At 47.7% G+C, this 22,189-nt stretch overlaps 13 protein-coding genes across 13 annotated transcripts; 8 read left to right on the plus strand and 5 right to left on the minus strand.

The window, feature by feature from the left end:
- Positions 1-35: 35 nt before the first annotated feature.
- On the plus strand, positions 36-1,924 carry PICMEDRAFT_16521 (hypothetical protein). The gene has a single exon (XM_019161239.1). The coding sequence runs from the start codon at positions 97-99 to the stop codon at positions 1,741-1,743; it is 1,647 nt and encodes a 548-aa protein (XP_019017799.1). The 5' UTR covers positions 36-96; the 3' UTR covers positions 1,744-1,924.
- A 198-nt stretch (positions 1,925-2,122) lies between these two features.
- On the plus strand, positions 2,123-5,950 carry PICMEDRAFT_11665 (hypothetical protein; the record flags this gene model as incomplete). Its single annotated transcript, XM_019159821.1, has 1 exon — positions 2,123-5,950. The coding sequence occupies one exon, from the start codon at positions 2,123-2,125 to the stop codon at positions 5,948-5,950; it is 3,828 nt and encodes a 1,275-aa protein (XP_019017800.1).
- A 338-nt stretch (positions 5,951-6,288) lies between these two features.
- Positions 6,289-6,912, plus strand: PICMEDRAFT_25376 (hypothetical protein; the record flags this gene model as incomplete). Its single annotated transcript, XM_019162390.1, has 1 exon — positions 6,289-6,912. A coding segment is annotated over one exon (624 nt), but the record flags the coding sequence as incomplete, so codon positions are not given.
- A 591-nt stretch (positions 6,913-7,503) lies between these two features.
- On the plus strand, positions 7,504-8,821 carry PICMEDRAFT_16525 (hypothetical protein). The gene has a single exon (XM_019161241.1). It carries the CDS (start codon positions 7,551-7,553, stop codon positions 8,502-8,504), a length of 954 nt encoding a protein of 317 aa, XP_019017802.1. The 5' UTR covers positions 7,504-7,550; the 3' UTR covers positions 8,505-8,821.
- On the minus strand, positions 8,596-9,036 carry PICMEDRAFT_134060 (hypothetical protein). The gene has a single exon (XM_019160055.1). The coding sequence runs from the start codon at positions 8,856-8,858 to the stop codon at positions 8,688-8,690; it is 171 nt and encodes a 56-aa protein (XP_019017803.1). The 5' UTR covers positions 8,859-9,036; the 3' UTR covers positions 8,596-8,687.
- A 123-nt stretch (positions 9,037-9,159) lies between these two features.
- Positions 9,160-10,625, plus strand: PICMEDRAFT_16528 (hypothetical protein). Its single transcript, XM_019161242.1, has one exon. The coding sequence runs from the start codon at positions 9,215-9,217 to the stop codon at positions 10,556-10,558; it is 1,344 nt and encodes a 447-aa protein (XP_019017804.1). The 5' UTR covers positions 9,160-9,214; the 3' UTR covers positions 10,559-10,625.
- A 12-nt stretch (positions 10,626-10,637) lies between these two features.
- On the minus strand, positions 10,638-11,378 carry PICMEDRAFT_16530 (hypothetical protein). The gene has a single exon (XM_019161244.1). The coding sequence runs from the start codon at positions 11,321-11,323 to the stop codon at positions 10,886-10,888; it is 438 nt and encodes a 145-aa protein (XP_019017805.1). The 5' UTR covers positions 11,324-11,378; the 3' UTR covers positions 10,638-10,885.
- Positions 11,379-11,792: 414 nt separating this feature from the next.
- Positions 11,793-13,304, plus strand: PICMEDRAFT_72739 (hypothetical protein; the record flags this gene model as incomplete). Its single annotated transcript, XM_019164282.1, has 1 exon — positions 11,793-13,304. The coding sequence occupies one exon, from the start codon at positions 11,793-11,795 to the stop codon at positions 13,302-13,304; it is 1,512 nt and encodes a 503-aa protein (XP_019017806.1).
- A 74-nt stretch (positions 13,305-13,378) lies between these two features.
- PICMEDRAFT_72740 (hypothetical protein) lies at positions 13,379-13,948 on the minus strand (the record flags this gene model as incomplete). Its single annotated transcript, XM_019164283.1, has 1 exon — positions 13,379-13,948. The coding sequence occupies one exon, from the start codon at positions 13,946-13,948 to the stop codon at positions 13,379-13,381; it is 570 nt and encodes a 189-aa protein (XP_019017807.1).
- Positions 13,949-14,090: 142 nt separating this feature from the next.
- PICMEDRAFT_16533 (hypothetical protein) lies at positions 14,091-15,510 on the minus strand. Its single transcript, XM_019161245.1, has one exon. It carries the CDS (start codon positions 15,418-15,420, stop codon positions 14,137-14,139), a length of 1,284 nt encoding a protein of 427 aa, XP_019017808.1. The 5' UTR covers positions 15,421-15,510; the 3' UTR covers positions 14,091-14,136.
- Positions 15,511-15,562: 52 nt separating this feature from the next.
- PICMEDRAFT_16534 (hypothetical protein) lies at positions 15,563-19,019 on the plus strand. The gene has a single exon (XM_019161246.1). It carries the CDS (start codon positions 15,614-15,616, stop codon positions 18,869-18,871), a length of 3,258 nt encoding a protein of 1,085 aa, XP_019017809.1. The 5' UTR covers positions 15,563-15,613; the 3' UTR covers positions 18,872-19,019.
- A 298-nt stretch (positions 19,020-19,317) lies between these two features.
- Positions 19,318-19,914, plus strand: PICMEDRAFT_21719 (hypothetical protein; the record flags this gene model as incomplete). The annotated part of the gene is made up of 1 exon (XM_019162221.1): positions 19,318-19,914. A coding segment is annotated over one exon (597 nt), but the record flags the coding sequence as incomplete, so codon positions are not given.
- Positions 19,915-20,179: 265 nt separating this feature from the next.
- Positions 20,180-22,108, minus strand: PICMEDRAFT_33760 (hypothetical protein; the record flags this gene model as incomplete). Its single annotated transcript, XM_019162842.1, has 1 exon — positions 20,180-22,108. One exon carries the CDS (start codon positions 22,106-22,108, stop codon positions 20,180-20,182), a length of 1,929 nt encoding a protein of 642 aa, XP_019017811.1.
- Between the last annotated feature and the right edge of the window lie 81 nt (positions 22,109-22,189).

Below are 22,189 nucleotides of genomic sequence, written 5' to 3' on the forward strand. Positions count from 1 at the left end.
CAGTCTGCCTTCCTATGATGGAACCGCCCGTCCTCCGTGCTTGGGCATGCCAGGGGGAAGTCTGAAACAATATTCCACAGCCACAACACAGTATCAATGAACAGCCAGCTCTTAAGGGCGTGTGGGTCCAAAATATCCTTCCAACTACGACCTACAATAGTACTGAATCGGAGCTTTCAGGGCACCCGTAATCTATCGGGTTCACCTGCCAACTACTCTTCTGCATCTTCATCATCGACCTCATCATCCAACTCGTCGTCATCATCTGATGCTTTCAACGAGGCACTTGCGAGTGCGAGCGCCAACTCCTCAATACTGTTCTCGTCGTCGAAGGTGTTGAAGCCCATATCGCCAGATGTTTCCACCATCTCGTGTACTATCATCGACGGGTCCGGAACGGTAAGGGCCGTCTCTAAAAGATTCCCAAGGTCCACGTTTCTACAGCAGAATAAGTTGTTTCCAAGAGATCTGCGAAAGATCGACTCATCCAACGTCGACGTGGCGCCGAGCATTGCAGTGCGGAGCAACGGGATCTTGGTGAACTTGTTACACATCAAGGCATTGATTAAGAGAAACGAGGTGCTGGTGTTTGACACATCATCCCCGGAATCTGCTGGTAAGTTGAGTCTTTTCATGTACGATTTGGAGAGCAAGTTGCAGACCCGCGTGGTGCATGGCGGAATGTTAGGGCTGCACGGACACAACCACGGAATCGTGAACCAGACGTACGAGTTCAAGACACTCGAGTGCATCTTGGTGAACGTGATGGCAGTCTTAGAGACCGAGTTGAGCAATCACTTGGGCAAAATCGACCGGATCTTGAACGAGTTGGATTCGCAGATTGACAGGGCGAACTTGAAGGATTTGCTTGTGAACTCGAAGGGATTGACCATGTTCTACCAGAAGAGTCTATTGATCAAGAACACGTTAGACGAGTTGCTTGACAACGACGAGGACTTGGAGAACATGTATCTTACAGAAAATTACGAGATCAAAAAACTCATCTGCGACAACGAGGCCGCAGAAGCTTCCTCGTCGACTTCTTCATCTCCAACTTCTTCGCCTTCCTCTTCTTCACATTCACAAGGGCAATCTTCACAGTCTGAAAACTCCAACACAACCCAGCGAGACCATGCCCAGCGACAGGCGAACCCGATGCACGACTCCCAGCTCGCCGACATGGACACCCGCGGGGGTGAAGGGAACCCAAAGCTCATCCAGCAGGGCAGTGAAAGCCGGGACACGGGCGAGGTGGAGATGCTTCTCGAGGCGTACTACAAACAGTGCGACGAGATTGTCCAGCAGGCAGAGACGATGATCAACAACATCAAGTCGACGGAGGACATCGTGAACATCATCTTGGACGCAAACCGGAACTCTTTGATGGTGTTTGAGTTGCGCGTGGCCATTTTCACGCTAGGCTTTACGATAGCCACCCTCCTCCCAGCCTTCTACGGCATGAACCTCAAGAACTACCTCGAGAACTCGGGTGTGGCGTTTGTCTCCGTCGTCGGCGTCAGCCTGCTCTTGGGCGGCGTCATGAGCATCGTCTACCTGCGCCGGTTACGGGACGTCCGCCGGATGACAATGGTCAGTTCAAAGCAGTTAAATAAGTTCGACGAACAGACCAAGAAGAACTTCATGGAGAAGATCCGGCTGCGCCAGAGCCTCAAGTCCTCCGACAAGCAGCGCAAACACGACAAGGACATTGTCTGGAAGTGGCTCATCGACGAGCACAAGTGACTCGAACCAAGAGCCATCTCGTGTCCCCTCTGTAGATACTAGCTAACCTGTATAGAGCCCCACTTAGCCGCAAAAGCACCGGCAGAAGAACGAACATTCAGGGAAGAAGACGGAAACATCAACAACATCCCACCTGGCGAAAAGCCGTATTGTTTGTTGTTTCCTTCTCCTCCCCCACAACAATAGCACGCGCTCCTTATATAAGCCTTCCTCTTTTGGGCGCTGCAGGAGAGGCAGCAGAACAGAGACAGGGGAGGAGAGAAGGCAGGGAAACACGACAAGGTACCTTAGCAGAAGACAGAGCAGAGGACAAGTACTTGGTGAGTGTGTGTGCGCAAGAGAGCATTGGCACTCTGAGAGAACAGTGTGCAGCCTGAAAATGGGTGCAGAAAACGAGCCAAGCGCAAAAAATGAGGCAACCCCTCGTACCGGAAGCGATGACGGTGTCGGAACGACGGCGGCTGAAGCTTCGGCAGTGGCGGCAGTCACTGAAACAGAAGAGCAAAAGATGGTGCAGCAAATAGAATTGGAGCAACCAGACGGAGAGACTGAGGAGGAAATCGAAAAGATGGAGGTGAAGACTGAGATTAGACCGGTGGAGAAATCGGAGGAGACAGCTAATATACCTGCAGAAGGAGAAGCAAACGACAACTCAAAGGCCGAGTCTGGGGAGGAATTGAAGAAAGAGGAGGAAGAATCAGGCAGCCAAATAAAGGATGAAATAGAAGGGGTCGTGCAGCCGCCGACCGAGATTGTGGCATCGGTGCCGACCTTGAAACCAGAGATAAGGCAGAAGTCTTTGGCCCAGATCAAGACGCTCTTTCCTATCGACGCCAAGCTGCTTCAGTACTGCTACATCTCTCGCAAGATTATGACGTTCATAATAGTCGTGAAGCGGGCAAAGGAGCTACTGGCGAACCCAGCCACGCCGTTGGCAGATCCGCAGTCGATCATCCTTCTCTCCGGCCCCATCTTCAACATCAACGACAACTTTTACCGAAGGTCCGAGTTGCTCCAGAACATGCAGAAGTACAACCCGGCGCAAACGATTGACGTATCTCTTGTGCTTTCGCCGATTTCCTTTGATTCACTGGAAAACATAAGCCGCAACTCTCCTGTTAACCCCTACGGAATCTCCTTGGAAAAAATGGTGCCCTTACCGAACAGAAAGAGGGTCATAGACACAATAACGTTACTTGAGCTATTACTTCTAAGTGTGTATGAGGCTGTGGATGCGAAGTTCACCACGGCGCTCAGCCAGGTCAACAGGCAGCACGGCACGAAGGAAACAAAGCAATCGATAGCCCAAAATTTGAGCCCGTTGAAGTTCCCTGAATTGTCAATTGTGAACCAGCTAACATTCACCGACGTTCCAGACATTCCAAGTACCAAGCAAGAGAGTATTTTAAGATACTACCTCAAAAGCCAATTCCATTTTCTCGAAATCAAGCTCGCCACGTTTCAAAATATCATAGACGAACTCAAAGCAGGAATTCACAAGACAAGCATCTCGGTAGCAAATTCAAAGACCATTGCACAGAAGCCACAGCACCTGACTCCACTCTACACAATGTATGCAATACTGCTTAGAATCGCAGATATGTACATAGAGATACGGAAAACGGGGAAAACCATATATTTCCAAAACGTTAACTACTTTTCACCTTATTCAAGATCCCGTAAATCCGTACGGGAGGCATTGGCCAGAATGTCGATATACTTTACTCACTCAAAACAAAACAGCATGATTCTGACATTGATTTCCAGATATGCCAGACGAACAGAAATCAAGAACATTTCTTTAGATTCAAACATCTTTGTCTCGGAGTTCAGAAAGACTTCGCTAGAAATGATTACACTGTTAGATAAAATGATGGCCGCATTGAGAGATATGCACAACCAATGGACACTTATTGTTACAGAGGGGAAAGATAACGAATTCAGTAAGGAAATTTTGAGAGAAAAGCTTAGGGAACGCGTCAATAACGATAGAGACAAAAGGTTGAAGGTGTTGTTTGAAAATCAAAAGGAAATGAAAGCACAGATGGAGCATCTGCGGGCAGGTAGCCTGACTCCAGGAGATATTAACAATGGCAAAACCAGACTAGCCAACCGCCGTGTAAGCTCGATAGGGACAATCGGTTCCATCGACGAGAACTCCTCTTTGAACACGAATACCAGTTTGTTTCAATCACAAAACAAGCTAACGCGTCGTCTTTCAGTGTCAGAGTCACCGTCGCGTGGATTGTCCTCAGCTTCTCCATCCTTGACAAGCTCTTCACGATCCCCGTTTTACCGACAAAACTCGAACTCCAGCTCAAATGCGAATACTAGCAATTTCAAGGGTTCCATTTCTGCAAGTACCTCGAGGTCAAACTCGTTGACAAGCACAAGTGCATCGAGGCGGATGGTGTCTCGTAGATCGAGTGCCAGTGATTTGCAGAACGAATCGAAAACCTCGGCATTGACAAATAGATCTGCGATAGCTGAATCTCCGGCCTTTGTTGAGCCACCAAAAATAGGGCGTACAGTACAGCGGAAGGGCTCCTATGGTTCCTTGACCTCTGCCTCTTCTCCATCTTCTCAATCGTCCAGGACATCGTCTTTGACTCGTCAATCAACAAATAGAGGGTTGAGGTCACCATTGGTAACAAACCAACAATCAGCAGCATCAGGATCGCCGTCCCTAACAACACAATCGCCAGTCATTGGGAGCTCACCCTCGGTTTCACGGCGAACTACCGCCGATAACTCGAGAAGGAACTCGCTTACCACTTCTTCAAGCGTGAGAAATGGCGAAAGCTTGCAAAGAAGATCCAGCGTGATACTGACACATGCCTTCTCACCAAGTTTAAGAAGCCAAGCCAATTCTGCTGGTACTGTGAAAAGAAGACAGTCTGTTAGCGGAATCGCCACAGGAAAGAAGGAAAGCAACCAAGCTCAGATGGCGGCATTGGCGGCGAAGAGAGTAGTTCCGCAGAACCTCACTGCGCAGCAGCGGTTGCAACAGCACATTATGAAGTCTGCACAAAATGGCAGTATTTACGGCAAGCCTTTGGAAAGCAGAAGGTCTTTTGTTTCCAAAACGGCAAGTCCGTTGAAGGCAGAATCCAATTATGGGAACAACGACATGGAGCTACAGAACCAGATGTCTTCGCAGACACAGGGAGAGTCTCTGGACGAGAAGCTTTTGAACACTTTAGACGCACTAAGTGTAAATCCGAATCTGCAAGTCACTCCTTCGTCTCCACTACAATCACAGTCCGACGGCACTGCCGGTGCTGAAGGGGGGTTGTCTGAGTTCCCAGGAAGCCCGCTAAACTCCCTCAAGGCAACTTCACTGGAGGCGCAGAACGCGCTGAAGCTGCAGATCATGAACCGAAGCAGGTCCAACTCCAACACGAACCAGGGCTCCCCTGTTGTGCGAACCACACGGACCTCGCCCACAAAACCATCCTCCTCGCCGTCGCCATCCCGGGTGAGAAGCAGAAGCAACTCCGCGTTGACCAAGCTTGCGCCGGTGAGCAGACAAACGTCTGGCGAGAGCAGTGGCTCTGTGTCGGAGCTAAGTCGCCGGAGCAGCGTGTCGAGCTCTGTCCAAGGCCGCACGCGGTCGAGGTCCAGCTCGGTGCTGGGCAACATGGACGTGGTTTCCGAGTCTGACGTTGGCGGCGAGTTCCGCGTCGGTCCTGACGGCCAAGTCGTGAAGAAAGTCCGCTTTGCCGGTGTATCGCAGTACTCGGAGGACGAGGATGCGCCAACCCCGCAGCGCATGCAGAAGCAGATCCGCCAGAAGTGGGCTGCCTACAAGCCGCTGTTCCGCAAGCTCAACTCACAAGAGGGACTGGTTTTCAAGCAGAACCACATGGATGGCAGCGTCGACGGCGCCAATGGCACAGCCAAAAACGTCAACTACGGGGGCGGTCTCATCACCGGTCCGATGAATGCCAACGGCGGCGGTCTGGGTCTGAACCCAAACATGGTCATGGGTGCCCAGACCCAGCCCAACGGCAAAGTGATGCTGATGGATGTCATCACGGGCCAGGCCGAGTCTGACGCTGTCCGGAGCATGAGCAGCATGTCTCTCCGCAAGGAGAAGAAGGGCCTTTTGGGGGGTAGCGGAGCTGGAAGTGGGAACAGCTCCGGTGGGAACTCCGGTGGCATCACCGCGACAGCACGGTTGTCGCGACTGTTCCGGAAACGGTGATTTCTACATTTTTCTCGCTTTTTTCCTCGAGGAAAAAATTTTAAGTGGATCATTTTTATTTCAACTGTGCATTACTTAATGGCCTAGTTTGTATCTGTAACAGGTGTTCCGGAACCGGTTTCGATGTACACAAGACGTTGTCGAAGCTAAGAAGGAGACAGAAATAGAAACATAGCCCTAGAATGTCTGCGCCCGCAGTAGCGACGAAAAGAGTGTTTGCCGACACAGACGGCCTGGAACAGATGGAAAATGTGTCTGTGACAGGGTCGAAGAAGCAGAAGGTGACAATTGTGACACCTCCGCGGAGCAAAGAGAAGCAAGTGAGCGTGGTGGACGAAGATACGGGGTTGTCGAGATGTTTCCACCGTATTAGAGCGAAGATGTACCTCTCGCTGGCGCCGTGCTATCTAGAGACGCCGATCGAGGGTCTGCGCCAGCAGCACCTTGATCCGCTGATAATGTCGTACAACCCGACGGTCGAAGGGGTCATCATTACATACAACAACGTGCGTCTGGCGAAGGAGAACATCAATAATGATACGGAGGACGGCAGCACGGAGTTCAAGTTCGTCGCTAAGGTGTCAGACGAGAACCCGTTCTCGTTTGTATCGGCGGTGGTCGACTTTGTTGTCTGGAGACCGCGTGTCGGCGACGTGCTGGAGGGGTACAGCATCATGCAGTCACAGAGTCACATTGGTCTGCTCATCAACGACGTGTTCAGCGCAAGCATCAAGAAGTTCTACATCCCGGAGGACTGGTACTTTGTGCCTAACCAGGCCGACGAGACAAGCACGGACGAGAACAACTTCAAGCGGTTGGGTCATTGGTGTGACTCAAACGAGGTGCCGGTTGGGGGCAAAATCAAGTTCACGGTGCGTGGCATCCACGTCAATGGCAAGGGCCTGTCCATCGAGGGCACGCTCCTTACGCCGGACATGGAGAGAGACAGCCAGCCGGTGATGTTGGACAGCATCAAGGACAACATTAAGAAGCACGTGAAGTTTGACGGCGAGACTACCGAAGCCGACGCCGACGCCGGCGACAACGTCCAAACAGCGGCCGTGGGCTACGACGACAACATAAACGAAGAAGAGATGAAGGAGAAGCTCCCTGTGATCGAGTCAATAAAGGAGGACCCCACGCCTGTGCCGGGGCTCAACGAAAGCAGTAACGGCGACAGCGACGCCGCCGGTGCTGGCAAGGACGACGCACCAAAATACAACGACGACTCGAGCGATAGCGACTCCAGCAGCGACAGCGACGACGACGGCAGCGGCAGCAGTAGTGGCAGCGGCAGCGGCAGCGGCAGTAGCAGCAGTGGCGACGAGAGCTCTGATTAGACAGATGCACAGAGCAGCGCCTGCAGTATAGAACTGTTTAATATACCTGTAAAGTATAGCACAATCCCAGCACGAGATAAAACGTGGATCCGAGATCCATCTTTCTCTTAAAGAAATTTGACAGTAGTCGCGTCTGGCCCGTTGTTGATGATGTTGGAAACATGTTGCAGATCTGCACGTAAAATGCTTCTCCCTGCATCTGCGGGGAAGAGCAGGACAGTGCGGCAGCACGGAACGGGGGACTGCGTGGTGGAAAAGCCATGAATGAAGAGGAGATCCAATTGAACACTACTCGGCTGTTAACGGAACACTTCGGGTTCCAGCCCATCACGGTGATCGACGACATCATCAACGTGATCAACGAAATCATGTACCGATGTACGGAGCAGCTGGAGCAGATCCTCATCAACCAGAAGCTGCAGCTGGAAGAGAGCGCCAACGAACGGCTACTGCAGCAGAGAAGTGACGACATTATCGTGGACGCCAACTTGTCCAAGACGAGGGAAGAGAAGCAGTACTCGGTGGAGGATATCCAGACCGGAACGGCGACCTTGGAGTCGTTGCTTGAACACAGCATCAACCGTAATTTTGACAAGTTCGAGGTGTATGCGCTCCGAAACGTCTTCACGTTGCCTGAAGACCTTGTCTCCGGGGGGCACGTTCGTCTCAAGCACCACGAAGGCCTGCAGGTGTACGACAACATAGTTCAGAAGGACAGGGAGATCACCCAGGAGATGCTGGAGACGGTGCGGCAAATACAGCAGCAGGTCGAGTTTAACAAGGTGCTCTGCGATGCGGTGCCGAAGTTCCAAAAGCTGGCAAGAGTATCGAAACTGGTGAAGATGAGACTACAGCCGCTGATTGCAGACGAGCAAAGCGGTCCGGAGACCAGGCGCACGCTGGCCCAATTAACGCCACTCAACGACACAATCTTCTTTTTGGTCACGCAGCTACGAAGTACGTGTGACAAGGTGAACGCGATGAAGGACCTGATAAGCAACGACAAGCTTGCCGAGCGGTTTCGGCACGGCTCTAAGGAGGAGCAGCAGCTGAACCAGCGGATCAACGTCATCATCGAAAAAGTTACCCAGGGCGTCACCGGGAAGCGGGCAGCAGACCCTGCCAGGACGACCGAGGGGCCCCTTGTGCCTGTGGACAGCCAATCCGGACAGGAGATCATTGACTTTTTCGCCACAGATAGTGCTGTGTCGTGAGTGCAGTCGGGCACTGTGTATACTAGTTGTCATGTAAAATTTTCGATGGAAATGTTTTCGTTTTGTTTCTTTCAAAAATGTATTATATAAAGTCGGTGTGATATATATAACCTATATGTACAAAGAGTTCGGAACTTCAAATGTTTCTTGCGTCTTCCCTATATTCAGACACCCGCACTAGCTTCATGCTAACGACTTCTTGACAAAGTGGATGGCAGTTGGAATAGCCCACAAGCCGAATGCAAGAAGACCAGCCAGCTTTAAGGTCAGAGCGGTTTGCTCTTCCTGTGCCTTTTTCATTTGCTCTTGGTAGAGCATGGCGTTTCTGATGTCTTCTTCACTGTAGCCGTTCATTTGTATGTGTCTGTGTGTATTGCTGAGTATAACGACGCCGATTCCTTTCTGCTCCGCTTGATACTTCCTTGCTCTTTCTCTGTCCCTGCAGGCCCTTGTCTTCTTCTGTCTCTACTGCCCTGTCCGTTCTCGCCGTTGGAGTGCCGCCGGCAAAAGTCCACAGCAGGGAAAAAAAGCTGAGCGCAGGGCCGGGGGGGACGATCGCCGCAGCGAGGCTCTGCCAGACAAGTCAGAGCCGAAGGTGAAGGTGAAGGCGGGAAGGAAGGACGGGTACGAAGGACTGGTGCTTGAGGCAGGGCAGCAGAGGAGTTACAGAGCTGCAAGTGCTAAAGCAGAAGACGGCAGCGACATCGAACATGGTCTCTGAGGATTTGGTGGCGGCAAAGCTAGAAGAGAGCTCGCACGACGGGTTGTTGGACCAGAGCGTGGATGAGCACCAGGAGAGTGGAGAAAGCGCAGCAGCAGACGGCGACGAGGAGAAGGAAGGAGAAGAAAAGGCTGACGAGGATGCAGGAGATTTGAAGGAGGAGGCGTCGATGGCTGAGGCTGAGGTCGAAGCCAGGATGGATGCGAGCGAAAGTGAGGAAACGGCTGCGAATGAAGCTGAGCAGGAAGAGCCGCTTGACGCTGGAGACGGAGACATAGAGGAGGACATATCGAAGCTAAACAAATTCAAGAAAACGGACGGGAGATCTGCGTCGCCGGGGCAGAAGAGAGGCAGAGATAGCGACTTCCAGGACGACGCATCGAGCAGCCAAGCAGCTGCAGCAAGCAACGGCGCTGGAATCGACGGCAACGAGGAGATCGAGGACGAGCAAACCCGCAAGAGAAGAGAGTTCGAGGAGAAGTTCAACGCGCTACTCAAGAAGCCGACAAAGAGAAGGAAGAACAACGACGTCGATTTGGAGGCGATGCAAGATGAGGCGATCTCCCACTTGAAAAACATGATGAAAGACGCCGCGTACATGGACATTGACTGTGTCAACAACAAGAAGCCTGCAGCCAACAAGCTCAAGCTGCTTCCGCAGGTCAGAGACACGTTGTTGAAGTCCAACTTGTACGACTCGATCTTGGACAACAACCTCCTCGAGGCTGTGCGGATCTGGTTGGAGCCATTGCCGGACGCGTCGTTGCCATCCTTTGAGATCCAGAAGACGTTACTGAACGAACTTGTGAAGTTACCGATCAAAACGATCCACTTGAGAGAGTCCGGGTTGGGGAAGGTGATGATTTTCTACCAAAAGTCCAAGAAGGTGGATCCTGCGTTGAAGAGGATTGCTGAAAAGCTGATTGGTGACTGGACCAGACCTGTGATGGGCCGATCCGACAACTACAGAGCCAGGGAGGTTCCTACGGCCAACTTCGACATCGAGAAGTTCAAAGCGAAGACGAAACTGCAAACCGGCGGTGCCGATACCGCTCAGAGCGGCAGAAAGTCGCTATACCAGGAAAGTGCAGACAGAAGGAAGAGAGCTGCTGCCCCTGAAGCTAGAACTTCAGTTTACACTATTGCCCCTCAGACCAGCATAAACGCCTTGCATGCACAGAGAGCAAGCGGTCTATCCACGGGAATCGGCCAGTCTCTGAACAGAGACGAGAGATTCAAGGCCCTCAACAAAAAGTTGACCAAACTTTCCCAGAAGAAGAAGGCTGGCAAGAAAGATGGTGTCTCTATTGAAGGTAGAGGTCTCAACATATAAATGTTTTTTGTAATTTAGTACAGTAATATTACTACGCACTTTGTATTTGGTCCTTGCTACATCGCAATCACACTACAACGATCGAAGCATCTTCTGGACAAGTTGGAGAGTAAAAGGGGGGAGTACAACAATATGGCAAGCGTAATCGGTTGCGTATACGGCACCTACATCTTGCTGTTGAACGCCCATTCTGAATCGTAAACGCATCTGCACCCGTGAGGCTTTTCCTTGATTGATATGGAGCAAATATATTTGTTTGTATATTTAGATAGATATATTAGACATTTGAAAGGAAGCTTTATATTTCGTTAAGAATAGTAAACAGGATTATGATCTTGGCTTTTCCTTCTTTTCTTTCCATAAAGCTAATAAAGAGACACCAGAGACTTTGACAACCTTGAATCTAACACCTGGAATATCACCCTTAGCCTTACCTCTTCTACCAAAACCGGCTAATAAGACCTCGTCGTTTTCATCGACGTAGTTCAAACAACCATCGTTTGGAACGAAAGCGGTAACTCTCTTACCGTTCTTGATTAATTGGACTCTGACACACTTTCTGATAGCAGAGTTTGGTTGCTTGGACTCAATACCGATCTTTTCCAAAACGATACCCTTGGCGTGTGAAGAACCACCAAATGGAGAGAATTTGTAAGCTGTACCCAAAAGTCTGGCCTTGTAAGATTGGTCGGCCCACTTGTTGTTTCTTCTGTGAACTCTCAACTTTCTTGCAGAGTTTAATCCTCTTGGCTTACCCTTACCCATGTTGAAATTTGGTGTTTGTGTGTCTTGTAGAGTCGAAAAGATCAAAAGAGAGAACAGAACCAATTAACAGAAGTAAGAAATCTTCTTGTTAATACACTTCTATTGAGCTTTGATAATGAAAAAGCATGTACCTCCTCCCTCACAGTAAGCAGAGCTGAGGCACGCTCAGGGCCAGAGAGGAATTGGAACAAGCTCTGCTCGAGCGCTCGAGCGAGGGAAAAGACCAGGAAAAAACAATGTGTGCGGTGCGCGGGTGAGAAAAAAAGCGTAAAGCCCTAGACTAAACCCTTGCTGTACGCACGTGAATTAAAAGAAGAGGGCAATATATTTTAGGTCGATCGGCCCAAACATGATTTTGGAATAGATTACACATAAAGGTACTGATAAAGGATGGCCTCTGCATTGGCTGCTGCACTCAATCGTAGGAAAAAGGCAGAAAGCTGCACTAAGAGTATCGGATCCGACCAAGATGGAGGAAAAAACCTATATACAGTCACTCATTGCACAGTACTTGAAAGATGCAGGCCTCAACAAGACACTCACCGCATTGGAACAGGAGGTGAACAAGAAGTTCACTACTCCGGTTCACGATGAATCACTAGAGTCAATAGTGAGAGATAGAATCAACTTCCAGGCTTTATCCCAGTTTTCCGACCCAGACCAGAATGTGAACACGTTGGACGTGTTCACGCAGTCGGACACCATCAAGGCGAAGAACATAGTACTGCCCAACTGGTCAATCAAGTATCCCGATAGCTGTGAGTTTTTGAACCTAGGGACACTCAATTCTCTCATCATCTATTCGTCTTTCTTTCAGGCTATGGTGCGGGAGAAGGTCTACAACTTGGGTTTGTTTGTAACCAACACAAGATGCATTTTCGTAATAGACATGGACTCCAGCCAGATTTTGTTGAGCTCGCTTGACCCTCTGCATGGCCAGACGATCAAAATCATATGGGGGGTAACCATGACAGACCACATCATTGTGTGCGACATGAACGGAAGTGTCACGTCGATGAAGTTCACGGTTGATGGCGAAGACAATTGGGACTTGGTGGCATCCACCACCACCGAGGGGTCTAGCAGTTTGAAGTTGCACAGACGATTGATTACAGATTTCAAATACATCAGGTTCACGAGCGACGAAAATCCTTCCCTGTTGGGCTACTTTGCGTCAATAGGCTGGGATGGGCGTGTTACTGTGGGAAGAGCACAGCGTGTGGGTGAAGAAATCAAGTTCTCGATAATTGGTGACTACAAACTGTTCACAAACCCGACGTCTTTGCTTTTGACTGAAGATAGAAACACGCATTTACCTGTTGTTCTGGTTGGAAGACTAGAGAGCTCTTTGTTAACGATGTTCACAATAACGTCTCATAATCCAAGCGCCTCCAAGCTTGTTGAGGTTGCGAAGTTATCTTTGAATGACTCGGAATTTTCCAGCCACTCTTTCCAGCCAATGGCAATTGCAGAAATATCATCCATCGATGACGATATAATTATCACCATTGCAACTGATCATGTGCCATATATGAGACTTATAACTGTTCTTGTTCCGTCCTTAAAGGAGATTTTTGTCACCGAGTTGCAGAACAATGGAGAGCAACCATTCTCTTCTCCTGACATACTTTCTCTGTTGAAAGAAAAAGCTTCAAAGAGTGAAGAGAACATCGAATCCTTCCATTCCAAAACACTGATTTTGAGATCCTATATCATATCCAACTTCAACTCACTTTCTCCGCAAGACAAATACTCTAACGCAATTATACTCTGTAGACCACACTGCTCTGGACTTTGGATACCCGGAGATGACGGTATGTTGAGAGGCTTTGATTTGAGAACAGGAACAGTGGTCGAGACTTTGAAATCCAATGATGGAAGAGCCAAGTCAGCATTTATTGGGAAACTTGGAAATGACTCTGAAGTCATTGTTGTTTGCGGCGCAGTCGATAAAAAGATTTCGATCTGGAAATGCACATAGAGTGTGACATCCAGCTGGATACATATACTTTCTACCTATCGGCAAATCTATAAATAAAAACTCAGCTTTTTAGCTCAGAACGACACCTCTTCCGGTAAAACGTGTGTTTTCCTGCCGTCCTTCCTTACCGTTTCATTCTTTATGTCACGCTGGAGACTTATCCTCATATCAAAGGCGTCCACATCGTCATCTACTTTCTTCTTGTCGATAGGAGCGTTACCACTACCATAATATCCTATCACCCTTCTAAATACGCTATAACCCAACTTTTCGTATAGTGTGATTGCTGTTTTATTGGAGCATTTCACAAACAAGTCGATGAACCAGGCATGTACAGGACGCTCAGGCTCTACCACAATTTTCAATTGATCACATAGGTAGGAACCAAGTCCGACACGCCTGTAGTTCGGATCCACAGTCACAGCTGAAATATGTGCATGCCACTCTTTGGCACTTCCCTCGGTCTTGGCTAGCATGTATCCTGTTGGCTCCCCAGACTGGTTCACAGATTTATAAGATAGAGTCGGCCATGTTAATAGGTATTGATGATAAAAATATAGATAGAAGTTCTCCGTCAATGGATCCAAGTTGATTGGAGTTAAATTGAAGAGATCTGTAGCTTGGAACGGTTTGATAGATGTCATTGCTGGGCACAACCTTTATATGCTGACCCCAAATGTTTACTCCCTTACTGATGCCCCACTACTGCTACTCTTCGTACGATTTTTGTAAGAATTCATGATGCCGCGTTAAAGAGTTCCCTCACTTTCAACACATTAGATTTTATCTTCCTTATTATACTATACACTACATAAATTACATGGTAAAGATGCTAGATATTTACACAATTAACTAGAACTTCAATTTGACCCTCTATATTAGCATCGAGGTGGTTCTCTCTATTTTGAAGCCGACGTTTTAGGATACCCATGCAACCCAGGACGTCATATTTGAATCTCTTCCGGCTTTCCGCTGAATTGCTGGCCATGCATTCTTGAATAACCAAAAGGATAGCAGAAACAACAGCAGGGGCAAAGGATATGTAAGGGTCCATGAGAACCGTTAGTAAAGTGTAAATCACCTGTTTCGTTAAAACCTTGGAAAAATCACCACATCTTTGTAAAAATTCCTGTAGAATCAGTGTAAGCTCAAGCGACACCTGGGCATAATCTTTGCACTTGCCAATCGACGGCAACAAAGTATCGTTGAGTAGAGCACTCATGCTATTGTAGAATTCCAACTTATCTGTGATCGAAACTTGGAAGAGATCGAAGATAGCCTTATATGCAGGTAAAAGAATTTCAACACTCTTTGTTTCGGGAGTCAAAGAAGGGAGAGCAAGTAGTAAAGGTTGTATGGCCGTTTTGAATAACGGCATCGTTTGAGACTTTATAATTATATTGGCCGGTATAGGTTCTATGATGGCCAACTTGAGGCATATCATATCAAGAAGTAACGCGGCTTCTCGTTTCACGAGGACGTCAGTGTCATCTAGTAATGCAAGTAGTAAAGGAAGAATATATCGCCAGTTCTTTTCCATGTCAGTTTTTTCGATGAGAAAGTGCAAGTGCCCCAGTTCTGTGAGATGGTCATTCTTGAACTTTTCCATTTTATCTAACATTTTTGTATAAGTGCTACCAATTAGCTTTCCTCCAATCTTCAGCTTTGATGTTTTCTTGTAACCCGAACTGTTGACCTCAGATGAAAGGTTTGCACTCTTCATCTCTTGTAGAGTGTTATGTATTTTGTCCACTATGAATGATTCGCATTTCTCTTTCATGTTAGCATCAGCCACTATTCTTTGGAAAAATCGAGTTGAAATATTCTTGGATTTTGTCGAGGTCCATGGCGCCAATGACTTATCTTCCAGATAGAATCTTCCCATGAATAGAACAAGCTTCTCCGAAGCGTGATTGTTATCAATACATTGATCTATCTGCTCTACAATTGAATCGCATTGCTTTCTTATTTCATTTTGTTCCGCTATCACGGTTATATCATCTTCCTCCTCCCAAAAGACCCACTTCCGAACTAATTTTTTCTCTAATAGATGCAGCTCATCTAGTTGTACTTGATTCAAAGTCGTCATGTGCAGTGGCGCTCCTGGCAGGGGCATCAAATATATCTACAACCAGTAGTTTTTGATTTGTTTTCAGTAGTGAAGCGAATATCAAAAAGCGTGTAAGCGATGATTTTCTCGTCTAGCTTCAACTTTTTTTGCAACATTCTTCAACCGTGTGCAACTAGTAGTGGGGTATCTTAGAACTATAGCCATACATCAGTTAAAATCAACTCTCTAGGAGAAGTTGATGCAAAAGCTTTTCTTGGGCGACTGGAAAGAAGAATCACCGATGCTTTCGAAGCTAAGAAAAGTCAGAAGCTCCATTCTCTCAAAGCTTACTGAAAAAAACAACAAAGAGAAAGATCATGGTCCAATAAACAATGGTACTTCTACGCCGTATCCTATCATTGCAGATTCCTCTTTTCTAGATTCACAAAATCCAATTACTGCGAGACAATTAGAAGCATACTATAATTCATTAAAGGTGCAGAATGAAGTTTTGACAGACAAATTAAACAGGAGCAGCGTCATCAAAGGGCAAACTAGTGCTAATAACGTGGACGAGAACACGGCCAAAAGAGCTGAGAAAGTCAGCAGCAGCTGGAATAATGCAGAGTCTACCAATATTGAACAAGGTAATAGCGTGGCTGATGCAAACTCAGACATCCCAGTCGAAGAGAATCCTGTTATTGTCCTTGATGAAAGTCCTGAACACGATACGGACATGGACGATTATTCTGAGTCTCTAGGACTACCACAGATAATATCGCAACCAGATCCTCTAGAAAGAGCAAACTTGGTTCAATTGAAGAAAATGATGGAGTTGGAAAAGTACAGAAGGTACCGTTTGAGTTATTTGCGGGAACATACCCGTCATGTTAATCGTGCTGGCATCAACAAAGTTTCAAAAAGTATAATGAGACAAAAGTACAGTAAAATTGGTAAAAGCCTGAATGCTCATAATGTTCCAAAAGAACGCCAGAACAAAAGTGGTATGTTTGGAATAAGCTTGTTAGACACAGTTGATGATACAGCTATAGAAAGTGCAGAACAGAAATCACAACCAGTGAAGCCAATTGACGATGATATTGGGAAAAAGTTAAAGTTCCCGGCGTCTGAGAATCCTGCTGATAATTTCACGATGCCCACCAAGGCAAAAAGCTTTAACGCTGAGGAACCAAAGCTTGGCAATCAAACTAAGGCTAATGAAAACAACACCGAAAAGACTTTATCGTTTGGTTCTGTCTCTAACGAGAAGAAAATCTTCGGTTCTAATGACACTGCTGCGGTACCTGCAATTAAGCAGGTAGACACATCTATTGACGAAAAGCCTTCAGCTGCCTTTAGTTTTAATCCCCCAGCACCTACGAAAGCTGTAACGTCAGAACCAACAAACCCAATCCCTGCTTCAAAATCAACCGCTGGCTCGAAAATACCAGTGTTCTCTTTTGGTAATATGAAAAGTCCAGTGGAGGCTAAAAAGGAAGCTAGCACACCTACTTTTAATTTCGGCAAAACTGCAGATTTGTCAGAGAACGGTTTTAAAAAAGCTATTATCGAAAATGTTCCAGATGAAGATGGTTTAAACGATGCTTCAATGGATCGTGTTGTCAAAAGAAAAGCTCCATCAGCATCTGATTTAAGTGATCAACCTAACAAATCCAAAAAAGCATTTTCATTTGGCTCTCCTGCATCATCATCTTTCACAATTCCTAAGGCTCCACAAGTTTCTGAAAACCTCTCGTCTGCTACAAATTCCCAACCTTCTAAGCCTCAGGATGTATCGCTTGAACCGAAAGTAGCGAGCGGCTTTCAGTTTGGAAAATCTGCATCGAATCCTTCTCCGCTAGGCCCTTTATTGAACTTTGGCAATTCCAAGGTTGATGATACAAGTAAATCCTCGTTTGGAAGCACGACAGCTACTGCGGGAAAACCTTCATTTTCGTTTGGTACTGCTAACAGCAAAGCCACAGACAATCAAAAGGATGAAGGGTCAGAAACCAAACCAGCACCGAAGCCAGTGTTCAACTTCGGAAGTAGTGTATCACCTAACTTTTCACTCGATGGCGTTAACAATGCTTCAGGACCTAAACTTGATTTTGGTGGATCTGGTGCCCAAAAAGCAGCAGAAAAGCCAATGTCATTATTTGGTGGATCTAAAAATACCCAAGTTGACGATAAAGTTAAACCTCTTTTTGGAGATCTAAAATCCACCAGTACCCCCGGTTTTACTGCAGGAAGTAAAGGAGGAGATACTAAAAGCGGATTTTCTTTTGGAACCCCGTCGACAAATTCGGGGATGGATTCCAAGGAAAGCGGTGGTGGTGCTGTCAAGGTTGATGAACAAAAACAGCCGACGTTGAGCTTTGGAATGCCTCCAATTTCATTAACTGCAGAGAAATCGTCCGGAGATTCAGCTCATACTAAACCAAAGTTCAGTTTTGGAGCGAACACTCCCGTTTCTTCATTCGGTTCTGCTGCCTCCCTTGGAGGTAACGCTGAAAACAAGCAGCCAAATGGAACCTCAAACATCAACACCTCAGGGGACAACAAATTTGATTTTGGCAAAAACGCCACCAGTACTGATTTAATTAATGTTTCCAAAAATGGACAACCTCCTTCTGCTCCTGTTTCATCTACTGGCTCAGGATTCAATTTCAACGCAGGCCCTAGTACTCCAAACACTACAGGGGGGTTTTCTGGGTTCAATACCAGCATTAAACCCGCTGCCAACCGGAAGATTGAGGAAGTTAAAAGTACGTTTGGTGCTCCAGCTACCGGGTTTACTTTCGGCACGGGCGCTAGCTCGCCGAGCGTGTTTGGCAATGCCAACTCCGACACTAATAAGACGTTTGGGGCTCCTGGCATACCTGATACGGCAGGTAAGAGTGCTTTTGGCAATACAGGAAGTACGGGAACAAACGGTTTCAGTTTTGGTGCTAGTGGTGGTGCTTCTGCGTTTGGTGCCTCGCAACCTTCAAATAGCCCAACACCCGGTGCTGCAAACCAGCAGCCGGCTACGGGCAAAATCTTCTCCATCAACAACAATGCGTTCCCATCTCTCAACCAAACACCGAAGACTGCAATGAGTGGCTTTGGAGGAGCAAGTGGTGCAGCTGGAGCAGGACAAACTCCTTCATTCAACTTCTCTGCTGCCCCAGCAGCATCTAACGCGGTCGGGTTTCCTTCCGTTTCTAGTGCTTTTGGTGGTGTGACAAATAACGGGAATAGCGGCCCCAACAACATGATGAACATGGGGAACGTGTTTGGTGGTAACGCGGGCAACTCAGGTTTCCCCAACACCAATATGAACAACGGCGGAAACAGTTCTGCGGGCAACAGCAGGTCCGGTACCCCAAGTTTCAACTTCACTGGCCAGTCCGGTAACGTTGACCCGTCCTCCATCTTCCAGTCGTCCCAGAACGGTACCCCTCCTCCAGGCCAATCGACCATCATGACCAGGAAGCGTGCCTACCCTCGTGGGATGCGTAATAGACGACAATGAACGGGTGTTTCATCCGCAACCTACAGCGCTACGACCCCCGACCACCTCGGTCTATTGTATAAGTAAGTAAGTACTCTGCATCAAGGAATAGAATGTCAAACGATAGAGATCGAAACGTAGCAGACCTGCTTAGGGTCGTCGATGTTGCCCATGTGGCACAATTTCATGGACTTTTCCAGAAGACGCGGCGGTGAGTGGGGGACGGACCTTGTATAAAAGAAGAAATCTCCGTTTCAGTGGCGTAGAAAGGGGAAGACGTCCGTTGCACAGGACAAGAAAAGGAGGAGAGAGCAGTAACCAGACTTAAGATACATATAGCACAAAGATGGCACCAATTGCACCAGAAGGTATGTTTGCTGTAGGATTGAATTGAGGCGTTGTCCCCGATAGAAGGCGTGAAATACTAACACGGTGAGTTGTCGAGAACATGGCACTAGCATGGTACAGTTTTATGGGCACAAAGATCCAGCAATTCCGACCCATTGCGTAACGTGGTCTATCTCACGATAAATTTGAAGGACCCAGAGACATCCTCTTTGGCTCTTAACATCACCTCCTCGTCGTTGGACTTGAAAGCAAAGAGCACGACCACTGAGGAAGAAGAGTATGCACTCCATATCGACTTCTTCAAGGAGATCGACGAATCTTCGATTCGCCAGACCACCACTGGTTCCCATATTTTCCTTGTTCTTGTCAAGAAGGACTTGGACGAGGAGTACTGGCCTCGGTTGACCAAGGACAAGGTCAAGTATAGAAACATACGTACCGACTTTGACAAGTGGGTTGACGAGGATGAACAGGACGAAAAGCCAGATGAGGCGCTAGACGCTATGGGTGGTATGGGTGGCATGGGTGGCATGGGTGGTATGGACGACCTTCAAGGCTTAGCTCAGAACAACATGGACTTCTCCGAACTCGCCAAGCAGTTTGGCGGTGCCGGTGACGCAGGTCTAGACAAGAGTGGACCTAGCCAATTTGGCGATTTCTCGGGTGTCAATGAGAACGATTTCAGCTCCAGTGGTGATGAAGATGAGGATGCTGACGATGCAGAAGATGATGATGATGTGGAGCACAGCCACGGCCACACCCACTCGCACGATAGCGAACACTCTCATTCTCATAGCCATGACCACGGTCATTCCCATGGCCACTGATGCTGTTAGGTGAGATATAAAAATGCCTATTTTTGTTGATCTCTGCGTATGTTATATCGATTAGCAAGATCTACATAATATATATATATTGAGTTATCCATTAATTTTATGTAGCACACATAGCAAGTAATTTTGTTGTAAGATTTGTGCTGTGTTAAAGCTGCGATAGCTTGTTGTTGAGGGCGATAACTTGTTTCAACATCTTTTCAATGTCAGCAGATGTCTCTTCTGACTGGCTTTCCACTGACTTCATCTTCAAACGCTCTAAGATCTCAATATACTTCTGCATGACACGCTTCTCATTGTTTATTTTACCCGCCTCTGTTACCGAAATATCGTTCATTCCAAAAACATAGATAGACCAAATACCATATAGGGCAGCAGCTGTGCAAGCAAAAAGCGCAACGTAACCTTTCGGTGTGAATCCCTCTGGAAGTGGTGCAGGCTGTACAAATTCGCCATGTAGGTTCAAGAAATCATGGGCATTGCCGGCAGCATTACCCTTTGTTGGCATGTTTGAGCGCACGCACGTCTCTATGTGATCATCGGGGATGTATTTGTCAAGGTAATCCGGCGCCTCCACCAGGGTTACAGCAAGACCTTGTTCCAAGTGGAAATCCAAGTGGCAGTGGAAGAACCACACTCCTGGGTTGTTAGCCACAAAGCGGATGGCCAAGTACCCATTGCCTTCCACGTAGACCGTATCTCGCATGATTGGGAACTCAGCAAATGAAGCCTGCTTGTCAGGATCATAATGTACAGGTTCCTCAAAGTCCTTTGAGCGTGCAAGTATTTGAAACTGATGTCCATGCAAATGCATCGGGTGCTTGTTGTCGTCTTCATTGTTTATCACTATCTCGACTACCTCGTCCTTTTTCAAAACAAAGCTGTTTGTATTCGATCCGTAAATTCGGGCATCGTTAACTAAACTGGCTGGTGCACTCAAGGCCGTGAGTAATGTTGGAACTTTTGGTGCCACGTAGGTATAGTTATTGAAGAAAGCATAGTTTACGCCGTCGCCCAAATTTTCCATGTGCAGCAATAAATTTATTCTATGATCAGGCTCGGGTAATAATGGAGTATGGCTTGATGGCACTAATTCAAGATCATTGAACGGCTTAAAGGAGTCTTGGTCGTTGATCCAGCTTGGAGGTTTTGGCATCGGTAATGCTTTGTCATAGACCAAGTAATTGATCGAATTGAGTTCCAAATCAACCGGAATGGTATCGAGCATCGGGCGATCCATGGAGGTGAAGATAATAATGTTGGAGTCGACATCGGACTTCGGTCTGGTCTTCAACAAGATGCTCATTCTCTGGCCAACCGTAAGGTATGCCATCTTGGCCTTCTTTGGCTCTGTGTAGACTCCGTCGACCTCGACAATCTCGAACTCATAGCCAGGAATGGAGAAAAACTGCGACACCATGATACCGATGTTGGCAATCCGGATCAAGTATTTCGTGTCATAGTCAATGTTGATAGTGACATTCCTGGAGTCATTGAAAATCAAGTTCTGCGGAATTGGCTCTGCACCAGTTGGGTTGTATCTTGTCAATTGCTTCTTGACAAGCTCTGCGCTTGGAAGGTGGTACCAGTCGCTAATACTCCATGACAGCTGTTTGTCGAAAGCGTATTTGGCCTCTTGTTCCTCGTCATGGATGATAAACAGTCCTCTAAGCCCGTCACTGTACTGTGATCCACTGTGACTGTGATACCAGTAGGTGCCCGACTGGTCAACCTCGAAGTCGTAAAGCATAGAATCGCCGGGACTTATCGGACATTGCGTGACGCCAACAGGACCGTCCATGTATCCTACGCCCTTCATGAACAACCCATGGAAGTGGAGGGACGTTGTAGCATCCTCCAAACCATTGATGAGATGCAACTTGACCCTGTCACCCTTGTTCACCTCAATGGTCGGGAGGGGCCACGTTCCGTTGAACGATATGACCTGTTTTTCGTACACTCCATCCGGATTGGCTAGCACGTACTGCACCTTATAGTAGAACTCGTGGGTAGTTGCTGCTGCCTCTGCTCCGAGAGTGCAAAGCCACACCACACACCACAAAAGTACGCCTATCATTGCCTGGGGCTTTCTCTATGTCAAGAAATCTCTGTCTGAGACGTCTGCTCTGCACGATGGGGGCGGTCGATCCGTGTCCCG

Source organism: Pichia membranifaciens (genome assembly GCF_001661235.1).
Source record: "Pichia membranifaciens NRRL Y-2026 unplaced genomic scaffold PICMEscaffold_3, whole genome shotgun sequence".
NCBI classification, from domain to species: domain Eukaryota; kingdom Fungi; phylum Ascomycota; class Pichiomycetes; order Pichiales; family Pichiaceae; genus Pichia; species Pichia membranifaciens.